The sequence below is a fragment of the Canis aureus genome, chromosome 8 (genome assembly GCF_053574225.1).
Source record: "Canis aureus isolate CA01 chromosome 8, VMU_Caureus_v.1.0, whole genome shotgun sequence".
NCBI lineage: Eukaryota > Metazoa > Chordata > Mammalia > Carnivora > Canidae > Canis > Canis aureus.
Window position 1 is genome coordinate 69,062,678 of NC_135618.1, and position 17,754 is coordinate 69,080,431.

The 17,754-nt window shown below is 51.5% G+C and overlaps 1 protein-coding gene across 1 annotated transcript in view; it reads left to right on the forward strand.

The window, feature by feature from the left end:
- Nucleotides 1–17,754, forward strand: part of ZAN (zonadhesin) — a 39,182-nt gene that overhangs the window by 14,429 nt on the left and 6,999 nt on the right. Inside the window, exons 16-35 of the mRNA XM_077908048.1 lie at nucleotides 1,380–1,521; nucleotides 1,706–1,822; nucleotides 2,333–2,457; nucleotides 2,721–2,863; nucleotides 3,558–3,701; nucleotides 4,085–4,192; nucleotides 4,278–4,447; nucleotides 5,536–5,738; nucleotides 6,872–7,013; nucleotides 7,329–7,573; nucleotides 7,796–7,976; nucleotides 8,455–8,566; nucleotides 8,927–9,021; nucleotides 9,730–9,906; nucleotides 10,717–10,925; nucleotides 11,218–11,362; nucleotides 11,784–12,031; nucleotides 12,133–12,297; nucleotides 12,495–12,619; nucleotides 12,950–13,242. Coding sequence (XP_077764174.1) covers nucleotides 1,380–1,521; nucleotides 1,706–1,822; nucleotides 2,333–2,457; nucleotides 2,721–2,863; nucleotides 3,558–3,701; nucleotides 4,085–4,192; nucleotides 4,278–4,447; nucleotides 5,536–5,738; nucleotides 6,872–7,013; nucleotides 7,329–7,573; nucleotides 7,796–7,976; nucleotides 8,455–8,566; nucleotides 8,927–9,021; nucleotides 9,730–9,906; nucleotides 10,717–10,925; nucleotides 11,218–11,362; nucleotides 11,784–12,031; nucleotides 12,133–12,297; nucleotides 12,495–12,619; nucleotides 12,950–13,242 — 3,289 coding nt within the window. The remainder of the gene's footprint in view (nucleotides 1–1,379; nucleotides 1,522–1,705; nucleotides 1,823–2,332; nucleotides 2,458–2,720; nucleotides 2,864–3,557; nucleotides 3,702–4,084; nucleotides 4,193–4,277; nucleotides 4,448–5,535; nucleotides 5,739–6,871; nucleotides 7,014–7,328; nucleotides 7,574–7,795; nucleotides 7,977–8,454; nucleotides 8,567–8,926; nucleotides 9,022–9,729; nucleotides 9,907–10,716; nucleotides 10,926–11,217; nucleotides 11,363–11,783; nucleotides 12,032–12,132; nucleotides 12,298–12,494; nucleotides 12,620–12,949; nucleotides 13,243–17,754) is intronic.

Consider the following 17,754-nt stretch of genomic DNA (forward strand, 5'->3'; position numbering starts at 1 on the left):
TGGGCCCGCGCTGTCCAAAAAGAATAGCATGCAAGCCACACACATTATTTTAAATTTCCTAATAGCCACATTTTTTTAAAGTAAAAGGAAACAGGTTAAATTAATTCCAATGATCTACTCAATCTCAAATATTCTCATTTTTCCATGTAATGAATAGTTATTAATGAGATTGCTTACATTCTTTTTCTCCCCCCATATTAATTCTTTGAAATTCATTGTGTATTTAACATTGATGGCATATCTCAATTTAGACCAGCCACATTTCAAGAGCTCCATGGCCACATGTGTCTGGTGGCCACTATATGGTCAGAGCCACCCTAGAGTCAAGCGGATGGGAGATTTATATCTGAGCTCCAGCATTCACTTGCTGGATGATCTTGGGCCAGGTTCTTTCCCTCTTCAGATCTGTTTCTGGATCGACAGAATGTGCACATAATAATTTCTACCTACTTCATAAGGTTGTTGTGCAGATGAGATTAGATCCAAGTACTTAAGAAATGTTGTTATTATTAGCAAATTATGGTAAATATCATATGTAACCTATTAAAAGTGCATTAAACTATTTGCTAGTGTCCAGTGGCTCCTCTCAGCTCCAAATGTTCTTCCCATTGGTCATCTGAGTTCCTATTTGTCTCTTCAGGGGACCGCTTTCTCCCCCAACTCCCTTTGACCAGGCTCCTGGATGTCCCTGTGTCAGCATTAGGATTAGCTTCAGCCTCAGAAAGATCTATCACAACCATCAGCATTAGGCATCTATTGCCTGTCCCAGGAGACATGTTTGCATTTCTTATGTATTCATTTATGCATCTGATGAATGTTTCTTGAGTACTTTCAACCTTCCTGGAATTGGGGCCACCATGAATAGGACGTGGTCCATGCTCTCTTAATGCTCAGATCCTGGAGGACACTTTGGGTCTTGGGGCACTCTGATACAGCAAATGTTTCTTGAGAGCTCCTGCCAAGCACTGTTATGTGTTAAGGCTACAGTAGTGAATAAAGAGATATGGTCCCTCACATAGTGCTTGCAAATCCAAGAATCACAGAAATTAACATGAAAGTGCAATTGTGGTAATTCCTGGGAAGGAAGGGTACCTGGAGCTGTGAGGATGACCTAGTCAGGGGGGTCTGAGAAGTCTTCCCAAGAAGGTAGTGACCCTTGAGCTGAACTCTGCTGACTGCATAAGAATGACTTGGATAGGAGCAGAAAAGCATTCCAGGATGAGAGAGCAGTATGTGCAAATGTCCTGTGGTAGACAGGAATATCTAGTAGTGGGTGGGAAGAGGGAGAGTATGAGCAAGGTTAGGTCTGTAGGTGTGGTGGTGAAGGGGGAAGGGCCCCAAGGGCCATGGCGTAGTGACTCTGGATCCCCTGCTCCTAGCCTGGGGCAGAGTGGTTCAGCTCTAATTGCACAGAACGCTGCCACTGCAGGCCTGGCAGTCAGATAGAGTGCCACCTCGCTCGGTGTGGGACAAACACGGTGTGCCAGCTGAACAACGGCCAGTACGAATGCCAACCCTATGGTGAGACCCTCCCCTTATGCTACCCCTGCCTTCCAGCCAGTCAGAGTGGGGTTGACCCCCATGGTCCTCCCTCAACCAGAGGAACTGGGGCATGCCACTGGCTGGGTGAAGTGGCCACAGGGCCAGTCCCACCCAGTGGAGCTGCGGCAGTGGCTTCACTTCATGTGCTCCCTCCCCTCGGCAGGCACTGGCACCTGCGCTGTCTATGGAGACCCGCATCAAGTTACCTTTGATGGGAGGCACTTCAGCTTCTTGGGCAAATGTACCTACATCTTGGCCCAAACCTGTGGCAACTCAACAGGTAGGGCCCTGGAGATGCCTGGCCCCTGGCCCAGGGTCTAAGATCAGAACAGCTGAGCATGGGAGCTCAGTGGGTGGCAGGAAAAGGCCAGGGACAGATGGGAAGCACAAGACGGGAACAAGGCCTTCTATAAAGTAAGGGTTGACAGGGCCACCCCAGGCCACCCCAGAAGTAGGACACTTGCAGGACCAGACTACACAGTTTTAGTGAGGGTCTGCCCGAGATAATGGCAATAGAGGGAGAAAAGAACTATTACAAATGCCTAGCCGGGGAGGAAGTCCCAGTCCCTTGAGGGGAGACGAGTCTCAGCAGTCTCAGACTATCTTGGAAGAAGGCAGACAGTCACGCCCCACTCACTAGTGGATCCCGTCCCCCCTCCAGAACTGCAGAGCCAGTGTCTCAGGGCCCCTTTATCCCTGCCATGCCAGGTGTGGGCACCACCCTCAGTGGATGCTCAGAAATGCTTGTTGAATGAGCCCCTGGGTGCTCTTCACCCCTCTCCCCATCCAGAGCCATTCTTCAGGGTGGCAGCTAAGAATGAGGATCGAGGACAGAAAGGCATGTCCTACCTGAGCAAAATCTACGTGACCCTGCCTGGGGTCACCATCACACTACTCAAGGGCAGGGAAACACTGGTGAGTCTCCATTTCTCTTCAGTCCCGCCAGCGCCTCCAGGCCTGGCAGTGGCCTGTCCCCATGGGCTGCCATGTCCTAGCCAGCGGCTGCAGCCTCCGACCTTTTCGGGGACGGCTTCCACAGCATCCCATCTATTACCAAGGATTACTGTGGGGCGGTGTCGTGCCTTCCAGCGTGGATGCAGGAATCTGCAGGGGAGTCCCCTTGACCCCCCCCCCCTTCTCATCTGTGTCTCGATCTTCTCCCTTGACCCACCTTCCAGGTTGGGGGTCGGCAAGTCACACTCCCCGCCATACCTTCTAAAGGCATCTTCCTGGCTTCAAGTGGCCGATTTGTGGAGTTGCAGACGTTTGGTTTGCGGGTGAGATGGGATGGTGACCAGCAGCTGTTTATGAATGTGCACAGGTGAGGGGTCCTTTCCCTCCCCTTCCCTTCCAGGTACTAACTCTCAAGCCCTGGGTAGGAAGCACTTAACTGACAGGCCTCCCTTTGGATGAGGAGACAGGAGGTCTTAGGGCAGTGTGATAATAGCAGGATATACACACAATGCTTTGGGAATGTGCTAGAAGGGTCTCGGGAGCTTTCTGAAGAGTGTTCAGTTGATGCCCATCAAGAAAGAATGGTTCCAGGGCTTCTGGGTGGCTCAGTGGTTGAGTGTCTGCCTTTGGCTCAGGTTGTGGTCCCACATAGGGCTCCTCACAGGGGACCTCTCCCTCTGCCTATGTCTCTGCTTCTCTCTGTGTATCTCTAATGAATACATAAAAAAAAAAAAAAAAAAGTGTGGTTCCCCAGAGGAACAAGGAAAAGAATGTCTTTGTAGGTGGTGAGTGGCAGACAGCAAGGAACAAACAGGAATGTGAGAAGATGGGATGTGAGTGGAAGGGGATGAGGGGAGCAGTAAGGCTGGCTCCGGGGTGAGGGCTGGGAGGTCCTGGCACACTTGGCACCGGCAACCCCAACCCCCAGGTCTGCACCTGGTAATCCTCCGCCACCTGCCACCCGAGCCCCAGGCCCTGCCCTTCTCTGCCACGGTCCCTCGGCCGACTGGAGCCCCTTCTCTCCATCAATGCCTCCTCCTTTTCTCCCCACGGCCCCACAGCACCTACTCTAGGAAACTCTGTGGCTTCTGCGGCAACTACGATGGGGACAGTGGCAACGACAACTGGAAGCCAGATGGCACGCCAGCACTGAACGCAGAGGAGCTGGGCAACAGCTGGCGGATGGCGGAGGACGAGGACAAGGAGTGAGGACACCCCCAGCCTGCTTCTGCCCTCCTGCTCCTCTCCTTTCTGAGAACCATGCACCCGGTTGGCATCACCCTGCTTCTTCTTTCTCCTCTCCTGCATGCTCCCCACCTCTGTCCTTCTTTTCCCTGCTCCCCTTCGGGCCAAGTTCACAGACTTCGCACCACCACGCCCTGTCCCACCTCTGCCGCTCCAGGGTGACACCAAGCAGCCTACCACCTGGGGGCCCCGGGCCCAGGTTTTCCCTCCTCCTTTGGGACTTGGGGTTCGGATACTGTCCGCCAGGGGCTGCAGAGAGCAAGAGCCGCTGCGACCCCGCTGGGGTGGGGGCTGGGCCCCATGGAGGCGAGCCTCGAGGGCATCTGGGGCCGGTCCCTTCTAGGTGTCCGAAGAACACGACAAATCCTTCGTCTTGCAACTCGGGTTTTCTGAACAGTCTGTCGGGACTCCTGTACTGTGGACGGCTCACGGACACCCACGGAGTCTTTGAGTATGAGGGGGCTGGGTTAGGGCTGTGGGAGGGGGTCACTGGGTGCCTGGGCTCGGTCCTTCTGACCTGGCCTCCCTCCCCTCAGGGCCTGTCTGCCTCACCTCAAGACCTCTCGGTTCTTCAAGAACTGCATTCTTGACGGGTGCAAATCCGAGGGGCTGCAGTCAGGGCTGTGTCTCCACATGGCAGTCCTGACCGAGATCTGCCAGGAGGCTGGCTACCCAGTGAAGCCCTGGAGGGAACCCCAGTTCTGCCGTGAGTTGTGCAGAGCAGCCAGGCCTCTTCCTTGATGCACAGATGCGAGCATAGGGCTGGCATCTTGGGTGTTAGGACAGGGCGGCGGTGGGTGCTGGTTGAACCTCTCTGCTTCCACATGTGCACAGGGAAAGCTACAGTCAGAAATATTCACCAATGGGGCACCTGGTGGGGGTCAGTCGGTGAAGGGGCTGCCTTTGGCTCAGGTCAGGCTCCCTGCCTGGGGGGGGAGACGGGGGGGTCTGCTTCTCCCTGTCCCCCTCCCTTTACTCATTCTTTCTCTCTATTCTCTCTCTCCCTCAAATAAAAAAGAAAAACGGGGATCCCTGGGTGGCTCAGTGGTTTAGCTCGTGCCTTCAGCCCAGGGTGTGATCCTGGAGTCCTGGGATCGAGTCCTGCATCAGGCTCCCTGCATCAGGCTCCCTGCATGGAGCCTGCTTCTCCCTCTGCCTATGTCTCTGCCTCTGTGTGTGTGTGTGTGTGTGTGTGTGTGTGTCTCATGAATAAATAAATAAAATCTTTAAAAAAAAAAAAAAAGAAAGAAAATCCACTGAGGAAAAATCACCGTCCCTTGCAAACTCGGAAAGCCCTCCCAGCCCTTGAGGCTATGCAGAGCAATGCACGTCTGTGTATGCAAGTGCCCAAATTGTTGTCCTCTGCATGCAGGACACACAGACTCCTGTCGTGAGTGGGTGCAACATGACTGCCTCGTGGTGCCCCCTACAGCCTCCTTCGGGAAGCTTGCTATAGGGCAAGGACATGCCCTTGATCAAGGCCCCATGGGTGCATTCCCCTGCTGTCACCCTGACTGCTTGTTTTGGGAGTGTCTATACAGCAGCTGAGACGCTTGGATCTGTCTGCATCCTGGGACCTGCCTCTTGGTAGCCTCCCGTAGGCCACTCTCCAGGGCCAGCGGGGAAGCTGAGCTCCTTGGTCCCATTTTTCCCAGTCACTCCCTGCTTCTCAGGATTGGTCAGAAGCCTCTAGCTGTGGGCCCTCTGAAAGCTGTCCTCTCAACAGACCTCGACTCATCCCCTTTTCCCTGTCCTGCCCTCTGCTCTTCTCACCTCTGTTTCCTCCCCCACCAGCTCTGACCTGCCCACCCAACAGCAGGTACACTGTGTGTGCCAGGCCTTGCCCTGCCACCTGCCATTCCGGGTTCTTCGGCATGTCCTGCCAGGAACGGTGTGTGGAGGGCTGCGAGTGCAACCCGGGCTTCGTCCTCAACGGCCTCCAGTGTGTCCTCCCATCCCAGTGTGGGTGCCTCGAGCCCACAATGGGCTACCTCAAGGTGAGCCTCTGGGACTCCACCATGCCACCTCTGGTTCTGAAGTCTGGGGAAGCCTGGGTGCAGGATGGAAGGTGGGGAGCTGAGGCATGGAGGGCTGTGGGTAGCGGCTCTCCGACTCGGATCTGATTCCCCATTTCTTTCTTCAGCTCTAGTGCTTTTCCCACAGAATGGGATGGAGTCCCAGCAGCTTGTCTCCACGCTGCCAGCAGATCTGAGACCCCTGGCTCTTTCCTCTTCATGCACCTGAGTCATTTTTCCAGAGTTTCTGGTCCTCTGGGCTCAGGCACTTCTCTGTGTTATCTGTGCAAACACAAACATCTTTCCAAACACCATGTCTTCCTGGGCCATGAGCCCCTTTCTTTGCTGAATGACTTTGGCCCCAGCCTGGGCCCCTGTCCGCACACTACCTCAGAGGTGGTACTTGGAGCCAGACTCTCATCTGTGGTGCTTCTCTCTTCCTTCTTTGCCTGCCCCTCACCCTGTCCCCAGGAATGGCACTGGTGTCCGTCACAGCCCTTGGTCTGGCTCCAACCTGGCCCACTGAACACTCTATCCTCGCCTTGCTCTCCTGTCAATGTTACCTTCTCTGCAGCCCCTTTGTCTCTGCACTGCCTCCCAGCCACCATGGCTCTTGGAATCCTTCATCTGCTCTGAGGCGCTATTCAAATGCCGCAGCCTCCTTGAAGCCTTCCTGATTAGTTAAGTCAAAAGGCATCCCTCTAAACTTCTGTAGCAAGTGCTTATTGTTCGTGTTAATGGCGGGAAAGCCTCCTTACCACCCCCCACCCCCACCATTGTCTTCTTTGGGTGCATATTGTATTGGAGTACCTGATGTTTTAGTTTACCTGTTTACTGCCCTAATCCCCCTGCCCTCCATTGTGAGCTGTTAGGGCAGGAACATTGTCCATTTAGTTCATTCTGCAATCCCTAACACCTAGTGCAGGTAGATAAATATCTGTTGAAATAGGGAAGGAACAAACAAATGAATAAGTAAGTGAATGCCAGACTTTGGAACTAAACCTGGAGCTTCAGGATGACCGGAATGGCTCCCCTGCGAGCAAGCTGGGAGTGGCTGTGGGTCAGCAGTCAGACTTGAGAATGACCTCTTAACCTTCCCTCCTTCTGTCTGCCAGGTAGGGGAGCAGTGGTTCAAGCCAGGCTGCAGAGAGCTCTGTGCCTGTGAGGGCAAGAATAGAATTCACTGCCGACACTGGAAGTGCCAGTCCCAGGAGGTCTGTGCTCAGTACAATGGTACCTATGGCTGTCATGCCCGAGGTAAGCACCCAGGTGGAAGGTGAGCCGGGGAATGGGGTGGGGGTGGTGGTGCCCATGTGGGCTTGAGCAAGGTCATGGTTCTGCCCCAAAGCAGGCACCCCAGAGAGCTGGGGCTTCACGGGAGGCTGGAAGCCTTTGGCCCAAGCCAAAGCAGCCTCTTCATGGACCCAGAGAGGTTGGGGCAGTCCCTGTCCTTGACCTTTCCAGGTCAGGCCAACCACATGGATGAGTCGTGGATCCCGTTCCAACATGGACTCACCAGGATGGCAGCTCAGGGTTGGGAGTGCTCTCTGAATTCCATATTCTCCACCCCAGAGTCTGCCACCTGCGCTGTCTCGGGGGACCCCCACTACTTGACGTTTGACGGAGCCCTGCACCACTTCATGGGCACCTGTGCCTATATCCTGACCCAGCCTTGCCAGCCTACGCCCCTAGAGAACTTCACGGTGAGCACCACCAGTGAGTTTCGCAGTGGAAACTTAGAGGCCTCCTACGTCAGAGCTGTCAATGTGCAGGTCTTCAACCTGAAAATCTCACTGATCAAAGGCTACAAGGTCATGGTATGTGCCTCTGCCCACCTCCCCGGGCCCCCTACCCCCAGCCTGCTCAGAGTCTGTCTCTCTCCCTCCTTCTGGGGCTCCTAGAGACTCTGGGAATAGCCCACAGCAGACCCTGTCCCAATTTTGGAGATACTTCACCATCCCTGTCTGCTCCCTAGTCCTGGCCCCGTTGTCCTTGTCCCAAGCAAGCCTTTCAATACCGCGTCTTCCCTGCTTGTGTAGCTGAATGGTCGCCGGGTGGCCCTGCCTCTGTGGCCTGCACAAGGCCGGGTGAGCATAAGGCCCAGTGGCTCCTTTATCCTCCTCTACACGGACTTTGGGCTTCAAGTACGTTATGACGGGAACCACCTGGTTGAAGTGACTGTGCCCTCCTCATATGCTGGCCAGCTCTGCGGGTTGTGTGGTGAGTTCCCTGGGCATCTGCAGGCCAAGTGGGGACAATGGGTACCTCAGTGGTTGAGTGTCTGCCTTCAGTTCAGGTCATGATCCTGGGGTCCTGGGGTCGAGTCCCACATCGGGCTCCCCGCAGGGAGCCTTCTTCTCCCTCTGCCTATGTCTCTGCCTCTCTCCATGTCTGTCATGAATAAATAAATAAAATATTTAAAAAAAGATGGGGACAATGGGCAAGAGTCTGTCCTGGTCCTGTACATCCACACATTTAATTAGGTGTCCTCAGGGCTTGTCTGCCCAGCAATTGTTTGAGGGTGCTGTGCGTGAGGGTAGGTGTTAAGGGAAGCCAAGGTGAAGAGAAAGAAAGGATAAACCTTGGTCTGTTGAGTGAAGAATTCAAAGTGGCTGACTCTTCTGGGAGGAAGTTGGTGGTCCTGGGGTGGGTCTAGTGGCAGGGTGCCTCAGTGGCCTCAAAATGACCCCTCCTCCAGGCAACTACAACAACAATAGCCTGGATGACAATCTGCTCCCCAACAAAAGGCCCGTGTCTGGCTCTGCCTACCTGGGGGCCGCCTGGAAGTTACCTCAGTACTCTGAACCAGGGTGAGCTGGGAATGCGGGGAGCCCGACCTGGGGAGGAGTCTCAGCAGGCAGCCTGGGTTGAGAGGAGGGTCCTTTGTCTGCCCCTGATCTCTCTGAGCCTGGAATGGACCAAAGGTTTTTCCCACCTCCTCTACCCCGGCTAGCTCCTATGATTACTGATCTATCTCTTTGGAAATTCTATCCAGAGAGCTGACCTTGTTCTTTCCCACTGCATCTCTGCCCTTCCTACCTAAGGGAGCATTTTCTTCTCTTCTCCTGTCTTTATTCCCCTCCCACTTTCATGCTTCACGTTTTGCTTCAGTTTTGGGGTGAAGTTTTCCCCAATGCTAAATTCCTATCCTTTCCTCTCTCCTCATGTAGGTGCTTTGTGAGGGGTGCCAAGCCCTTCAGATGCCACAGTGCCAGTGAAGCAAACAGGTGGCGAAAGGGTTGTGATATCTTAAGGAGCTATAGGGGTAAGTTACATCTCCAGTGAGCCGCTTTTTCCTCCCCTTGGTGGGAGAGGAGGGGAACCGCTCAGAGAGGGAGGAAGGATGAGACACATAATAGACACAAGGTCAGGAGGAAGGCAAACGAGAGGGAAAGCAGAGGCGGTGTTCATCTCAGGAACTCTGATGGATGGGTCGTTATTTTGCATTTCAGACAGCGGGTTCTCGATAATTACAGGACTTTTAAAATGTATTTTGAGAAAGAGAGAGAGAGAGAGCAGGGGGAGAGCAGAGGGGGGGAGGGGCAAGAGGAAGAATCTCAAGCAGACTCTGTGCTGAGCACAGAGCTCAATGTGGAGCTCGATCTCACAAACCCTGAGACTCTGATCTGAGCTGAAATCAAGAGTTGGGTGCTCCACCGACTGAACCGAACCCCCCGGTGCCCCAATAATTATGAAGTTTGATTGAAATGGATGTTGAGGGGCACCTGGATGGCTCAGCGGTTGAGCATGTGCCTTCAGCTCAAGTTGTGATCCCGGGGTCCTGGGATCAAGTTCTGCATCAGGCTCCCTGCAGGGAACCTGCTTCTCCCTCTGCCTATGTCTCCACCTCTCTCTCCGTGTCGCTCATGAATAAATAAATAAAATATTTTTTACAAATGAAAAAAGAAAACAAATAGTTGCATGGTTCTATTCCTTTCCAAGACAACACTCGGTATGTTGTTTCATCCTCCAGGACCCTTTTCCCAGTGCCACAGCATGGTGTCTCCCCAGTCCAGCTTCGTCAGCTGTGTGTATGGTCAGTGTGTGACCAAGGGCGACCCCCTGACCCTGTGCCGCTCCCTACAGGCCTATGCATCCCTGTGTGCCCACGCTGGCCAGGCCCTCAGCTGGCGGAATAGCACCTTCTGCCGTGAGTGACCCCACCACCTGCTCTTGGAGCTGGGAAGAGGCCACCAGATCCCTCTCTCTCTCCCTCTCCTTAGAGTCTGCCTCTCTGTTCTCCCTTCACAGCCTGCTCTCAGCCCCCAAAGGGCACCCTCCTCCTTTGCCCTCTTTCCTCCAAGGCCAACCCTCCTCTTCAACCCGTTTGCCTGCCCTGGGAGCCTCCTCCTTCTGACTCTCTCCTCATCAAGACCTTCTACCCTTGTTTGGTTACTGCCTCCTTCCCATCTGACCTGAGCCAACTCTGTTCCCTTCCTTACTCTCTTTTCCAGGAACTTTTTTTTAATTGTGCTAAAATATACATAACATAAAATTCCCCATTTTGATAATTTTTAAGTATCCAGTTCTGTGGCATAAAGTACATTCACATTGTTGTGCAACCAGGACCACCATCCATCTACAGAAATTTTTCATCATCCCCAACTGAAACTCTGCACTCGTTAAACACTAAGTCTCTGTCCTACCTTCCCCAGCCCCAGCACCCACATTCTCTGTGGTTATTCTGTCTCCGTGAATTGGACTCTGTGGACCCCACATAAGTGAAATCATACAGGATTTCTCTTTTGGGGACTGGCTTGTTTCACCTAGCATGTCTTCAAGGTTCATCCATGTTGGAGCATGTGCCACAATGTCTTTTTTAAGGCTGAATAACATTCCACAGTGTGGATAGACCTCATTTTGTTGATCTGTTCATCTGATAAACATTCCCAGAACTCTTGATGCTCCAAGATCGGGGGGCCGGAAATCACTGCCCTTTCTAACACTGGTTTCTTCCTAGCTCTGAAGTGCCCTTCTGGCAGCAACTATAGCCACTGTGCCAACCCCTGCCCTGCCACCTGCCTCAGCCTGAACACCCCAAGAGACTGCTCAGCAGTGCTGCCCTGTACCGAGGGCTGTGAGTGCCAGAAAGGCCACATCCTGAGTGGAACCTCCTGTGTGCCCCTCAGCCAGTGTGGCTGTGTTGACCAGGAGGGTTACTACCACCTGGTGAGGGGCCAGAGTGCGACTCCACATGTTTGGGGGCAGGAGGGCTCAGAGCCTGTGAAGAGTTAGTGTGGACCAGCGAGCTCTAGGGGCTGAGCAGCAAGTCTAGAAGTCAAAAGGTTGAGAAAGGCTAGGGATGTAAGCAAGCAGTCAAGAGTAGCAAGCCTGGAGGGGTGGGTGGGGCGGGGCAGGCGTCCTGGAGGAAGTGGTGGGTCAGGGCGGGGGGGTGGGGGGGTTTCTGTCCAACTCTGGTTTCCAAACTTCTATTGGCTCTGCTGATGCCCCCACCCCACAGGTCGGAGAGAGCTGGTACACAGACAACTTCTGCTCCAGGCTCTGCACCTGCTCCACTCACAACGTCATCTCCTGCCACCAGACCACCTGCAAGACTGGCCAGTTGTGCCGGCCAGTGGATGGGTTGCTGCGCTGCCGAGCTTTGGGTATGAGGCCCTTCAGTGCATGGGAGGACCATGAAGTCACAGACTGCCCTCCCCAGCTCCCCCTCCTCCCCACCTCTCCCGCATCTGTAGCACTCTGGCTCCTATCCCTGCTGTCTCCCAAAGAGCTTCTGGTGGGAAATGATGACCCTTGTGCCATCAGGAAGGGTTCCTCGGGTTCACTCATAATTCTCCCAGCCATGAACTTTGACATTATGAAACTCTCGCTGGTACAGGAGCACCCACTGCACCCCAAGCCGCCTCCTAGCCTGGCCACTGAGATTCGCTTCTTTTCTTTTCACCTTCCTTCCCTTTTGGGTGGAGGGGGGCTCCTTCACCTTCATGTCCTCCCCTGAAAGGTGGGGGGAGCACTTGTTCTTGTGCAGGCTAGATCACTCCTCAGCTACCCTTCTCTCTCCGCCAGGTATGGGAGTGTGCCGTACCTCAAACTACTCCCAGTACGTGACATTCGATGGCACTCACCATACCTTCAGGGGCACCTGCACTTATGTCCTGGTGAAAGTGTGCCACTCCACCATGGACCTGCCTTTCTTCAAGATCAGTGGCAAGCACAGGAAGCAGAAAGGCCAGTCTGATGCTTCCTACCTCTACCAGGTCAATGTTGACATCTTCAACACTCAGGTCACCTTGAAAAGTGACACGCGTGTGCTGGTGAGCCAGGTGATGTAGGTGGGAAGGGAGGACACCAGCCCCCCTCTGGGGAGGGTGCTCCATTCCTTCTTCCCATTCACCTGCCCTGCCCTCCTCTGTAGATCAACGGCACACAGGTTACCCTTCCCTCGACCACCCAGATCCAGGGGGTCCGAATCACTACCAGTGGCATCTACACCTTGCTCAATGTTAACATCGGGCTGCAGGTCAAGTTTGACGGCAATGGTTTCTTAGAGGTCGAGCTCCCTACAGTCTATTACCAAAAGGTGGGGGAAACCCTTGGCTCTTCTCCGGGGCAGTTCGCCTCCAGAGGGCGCTAAGCCCTCTCCAGACCCAAGTGGTCCTTCCCCAGAGAGGAGGAGGGCTGGGAGTGCACCTTTTTCTAAAGGGTGGAAAGGCTCTTCTGCCTCCCTGCCCCCCACCCACCCAGCCCCCACTGCTGAGAACCCCTTTGCCCACCCAGGTTTGCGGCATGTGTGGAAACTTCAATGGTGAGGAAGAGGATGAGCTCATGATGCCCGACGATGAACTAGCCCAGAATGACAGTGAATTTGTGGACAGTTGGCAAGATAAGGAGTCTAACCCAAAGTAATTGTCCCTCAAAGTCTCTACATTCCTGTAGGAACACGAGTCGGGACCCTAGGCTATATGGAACACCCAGGGATGGGAAGACTGGAGCATTCCTGTATGTGTGTGACTCAACAAAGGGTGGCTTCTGGGTCCCAGGAAGCTGTCTGGGGACACATGAAAAGTCTTCCCTTTTTGGCTTCAAAATGTGGGAGGGGACTGAGGCTGCAAGGACGGTGCCCAGAGCTGAGACCAGCTTCCTGGTGAAGACCAACGGGTCTTCTGAGCCACTCAGGAGTGCCAGAGGTGGGGCAGTGGCTGTGCTTCTGATGACTCTTTTCTCTACTGCAGTTGCCAACAAGATGACCAGAAGATCCAAGCAGAAAGGCAGAAGTTAGATATAAACTGCAGCACAGCTGACATAGCGAGAGCCCAAGAACAATGCCAGGTGGCCTTTGAGGCTCCAGCCTGGGCTCAATGTGCCACCCATGTGGTCCCCAGGCGCTTCCTGCTCCTCTGTATCCAAAAGCTCTGTCGTTTTGGACGCCTGAAGAGCGCCCTCTGTGGGTCTTTGGAAACCTTCGGAGCCGCCTGCAAGGCCAAGGGGCTCAAGACCCCAATCTGGAGAAACAGCAGCTTCTGCCGTGAGTGTCCCCTATGTCACCCCAGACCGCTCCCACACCTCGGTTCTGTCTGTGTGTCCCTTCAAGCTTCCTGTCTTCCTTTCCCCATTGTTTCCAACCTCTGCATGACTTCATTATTCTGACTTGGCTCCTTCGGAATACTCGCTCAGTCAATGCCCATACCACCCCCTATCACCCACTGGGACAGCACAGGCTGCTTCTCCCCTGTTTCTCCACCGTGCTGTTTTTCCAAAGGAGATATGATTGTGTCACTCCCCTGCATGGCTCTCATGGGCAAGGTTAAGTCCAAGCTCCTTTCTGAGACATCTGAGACCCTGCCACCAGCTGGCCTGGCCTGGCCTCCCTTGCCTCTTTGCCTGTGTGCCTGCACATCACCACCAAACCACCCATTCCTCACACCCCTTGGTCTGGCTTTTCCACACCCCTTCCTGCTTCTATCCACACTGTTTCCTGCACCTGGAAAACTCTTTCTTCTCTCTCCTGGAAGACTCCAAGGCATCCTTCCGTAGCTCTTAAATTTTTTTTTTTCAAATTATAATTCACATACAATGATATTCACCACTTTACAAGTATACAATTCACTGTTTTGTAGGATTTTTACCAAGTTCTGCAACCATCACATTATATAATTCCAGAACCTTTTAAACTTTAAGACAGTGATTAAAGTGTGTTTTAGTATGTGATGCATTCACATGGTTCAGGAACTTTTTAAGTATTAAAAGATTGCCAGTGAAAGGCACCTGGCTGCCTCAGTCAGAAGAGCATGCAGCTCCTAATGTCGGGGTCATGAGATTGAGCCGCATGTTGAGAGTGGAAATCACTAAAAAAAAAATTTTTTTTAATAATAAACAGATTGCTAGTGAAAAATCTGCCTCTCATCCTGACTCCCTGGGTCCAGGTTCCAGCCTGCCCTTATTACCAGCTAAATATTTGTCCAAAGATATTTTACTTATCCCCATAAAAACAAATACAAATAGATTTTTCTTTTTTTCTTTGCAAACAGCATTTGAGACATGGTGGCTTGCACATTGTGTTTCTCACTTGATAATCTAGTTTGGAGATCCTTTCAGGTCAGATTTGTTAAGGAGATTCTCATTCTCCTTTGCAGCTCTGTGATATCCCATTATTACATTATAATTCATTTGTCACAATATTTTTAAAGATTTTATTTTTAAAATTAGTTTAAAATAGGTTCCACACCCAGCACAGAGCCCAACTCAAGGCTTGAACTCACGACCTGATCAAGACCTGAGCTGAGGGATCCCTGGGTGGCGCAGCGGTTTGGCGCCTGCCTTTGGCCCAGGGCGCGATCCTGGAGACCCGGGATCGAGTCCCACGTCGGGCTCCCTGCATGGAGCCTGCTTCTCCCTCTGCCTATGTCTCTGCCTCTCTCTCTCTCTCTGTGTGACTATCATGAATAAATAAATAGAATCTTTAAAAAAAAAAAAAAAAAAAAAAAAAAAACCTGAGCTGAGATCAAGAGTTGGATGCTCAACCAAATGAGCCACTCAGGTGTCCCTTAAAGATTTTATTTTATTTTTTAAAAAGATTTTATTTACTTATTCATGAGTGACACAGAGAGAAAAGGAGAGGTAGAGACACAGGCAGAAGGAAAAGCAGGCTCCATGCAGGGTGCCTGACATGGGACTTGATCCTGGGTCTCCAGGATCATGCTCTGGGCTGATGGAGGCGCTAAACCGCTGCGCCACCCAGGCTGACCAAAGATTTTATTTTTAAGTTATCTCTGCATACAATGTGGAGCTCAAACTTAGAACCCTGAGATCAGGGATCCCTGGGTGGCACAGCAGTTTAGCGCCTGCCTTTGGCCCAGGGCACGATCCTGCAGACCTGGAATCGAATCCCACGTCGGGCTCCCGGTGCATGGAGCCTGCTTCTCCCTCTGCCTATGTCTCTGCCTCTCTCTCTCTCTCTCTCTCTCTCTCTCTGTGACTATCATAAATAAATAAAAATTAAAAAAAAAAGAACCCTGAGATCAAGAGTCGCACACTCTATTGACTAAGCCAGCCAGGCACCTCTCATTTGTTGTAATTTATCTAACTAGTATCCTGTTGGTGGACTTTGTAGTTGTTTCCAATTGTTATTGCCAACAGTGCTGCAGTGGATCCTCTTAATGCAGTTATGATTTTGTATGCGTGCGTCTGCCCATAGGATAAATTCCTAGGTGTGTGATGCTGGATGAGGACCATGTGCATTCGCTCTTCTGAGAGATGTTGCCAACTGGCTTTCCACAGGGGGGTGAAGAATTTATATTCCCACCAGTAATACGAGAGTGCCTCATTCCCCATAGCCTCGCCCAGAGCACTGCCACACTTTTGGCTTTCCGCCAATCAGGATATGTGAAAAATACAAAGAGTCTTAATTTGCATTTTTCCTGTTATGAATGAGGTTATGCATTCTTTCATCTGTCTGGGAGTTGTCTGATTTCCTTTGCTGTGAGCTATGTCTTTGTACCCCTTTACCATTTTTTCCACCAGCTCATTAGTCTTTATCAAACTATCCTATGGAGGTCCTTTCTCTATTGCAGAGAGTAGCCTTTTATTCATTTAGTTATTTTAATTAATTAATTAATTTTAAGCAGGCTTTATGCCCAGCATGGAGCCCAACATGGGTCTTGAATTCATGACCGTGAGATCAGGACCTGAACTGAGATCAAGAGACAGATGCTTAACCGACTGAGCCACTGCCCCAAGAGTAGCCCCCTGTTAGTGTTATGAGCTACACACATTTTTCCAGTTCTTATTTTTTCATCTCTGACTTTTTTGTCATGCAAATAAAAGATACACACACACACACACACACATACACACACACAAATGTGGGATAGTGTATATTAGTCTTTGTTCTGTGGCTTCTGCATTTTGAGCCATGGTGACAAATACTTGACTCCGAACTTAAAAACCAATTTGCTCGTTTTTAGCTCCAGCATTGTTATGGTTGTTGGTTGGCTGGTTGGTTGGTTGGTTGATTGGTTGGTTGGTTTCTTTCTTTCTTCCTTTCTCTTTCTTTTGGTAAGCACTACATCCAATGTGGAGCTGCTGACTGAGCCAGCCAGCCTCCCCTACCCCTTTGGCTTTGTTTTTTTTATTATTATTTAAAAAAATATTTTATTTATTTATTCATGAGAGACACAGGCAGAGGGAGAAGCAGGGTCCCTGCAGGGAGCCCAACGCGGGACTTGATCCCGGGTCTCCAGGATCACACCCTGGGCTGAAGGCGGCGCTAAACCGCTGAGCCACCAGGGCTGCCCTGGCTTTGTTTTTTAGTAAATTTTTAAAAAAGATTCAATTGATTTATTCATGAGAGACACAGGGAGAGAAGCAGAGACATAGGCACAGAAAGAAGCAGGCTCCATGCAGGCAGCCCAATGTGAGCCTCAATCCTGAGACTCCAGGATCACGCCCTGAGCCCAAGGCAGGTGCTCAACCACTGAGCCACTCAGGTGTCCCATGGCTTCTTTTTTTCTTTTTCTTTTTTTTAAATTTTTTTTAATTTTTATTTATTTATGATAGTCACACACACAGAGAGAGAGAGAGAGGCAGAGACACAGGCAGAGGGAGAAGCAGCCCCCATGCACCGGGAGCCCGACGTGGGATTCGATCCCGGGTCTCCAGGATCGCGCCCTGGGCCAAAGGCAGGCGCCAAACCCCTGCGCCAACCAGGGATCCCTCATGGCTTCTTTTTTTATATTTAAATGTTTAAATCTCCACAGAGATTTTTATCCCGGTGCACAGTATAAGATATGGATCCCGTGGGTTTTTTGTTTGTTTTTGTTTTATTTTTTATTTATTTTTAGTTTTTTTTTTTTAATTTACAGGGGGATGGTTCTGTTGTTTTGTTTTTTTAAGATTTTATTTATTTATTCATGAGAGACACAGGGAGAGAAGCAGAGACATAGGCACAGAGAGAAGCAGGCTCCATGCAGGGAGCCCGACGTGGGACTTGATCTCGGGACTCCAGGATCATGCCCTGGGCTGAAGGCAGACGCTCAACCACTGAGCCACCCAGGCGTCCCTGTTTGGTTTTGTTTTAAAGATTTTATTTACTTATTTTAGAGATAGAGAGTGGGGAGGAGGAGGAGCAGAGGAAGAGAGAGAGGCACACTCTGCACTGAGTGCAGAGCAGGGCTCAGGCTCAGGTTTCGATCCCACGACCCTAAGATCACAACCTGAGCCAAAATCAAGAATCAGACACTTAACCAACTGAGCCTCTCAGATGCCCCAATGTTTTTATTTTTCCCCCAAATAAAATGACCAGTCTTGGTATTCTTAAATGACCAGTCTCTTTCTTCCCTCACTGACCAAGATGCCATGATTTATCCTATACTAAATTCCCATACGTATTTAGGTCCCTGTCCAGGCTTTTTCTCCCTTCCATTGCTCTGTCTTCACTCACTAGTAACCCAGTGTTGTGATCCTTGAGAGTTTCACCGGTGTTTTAATTTCTGGTAGGGATATTCACTACTCATTGCTCTTTTCTTTCTTTCTTTTTTTT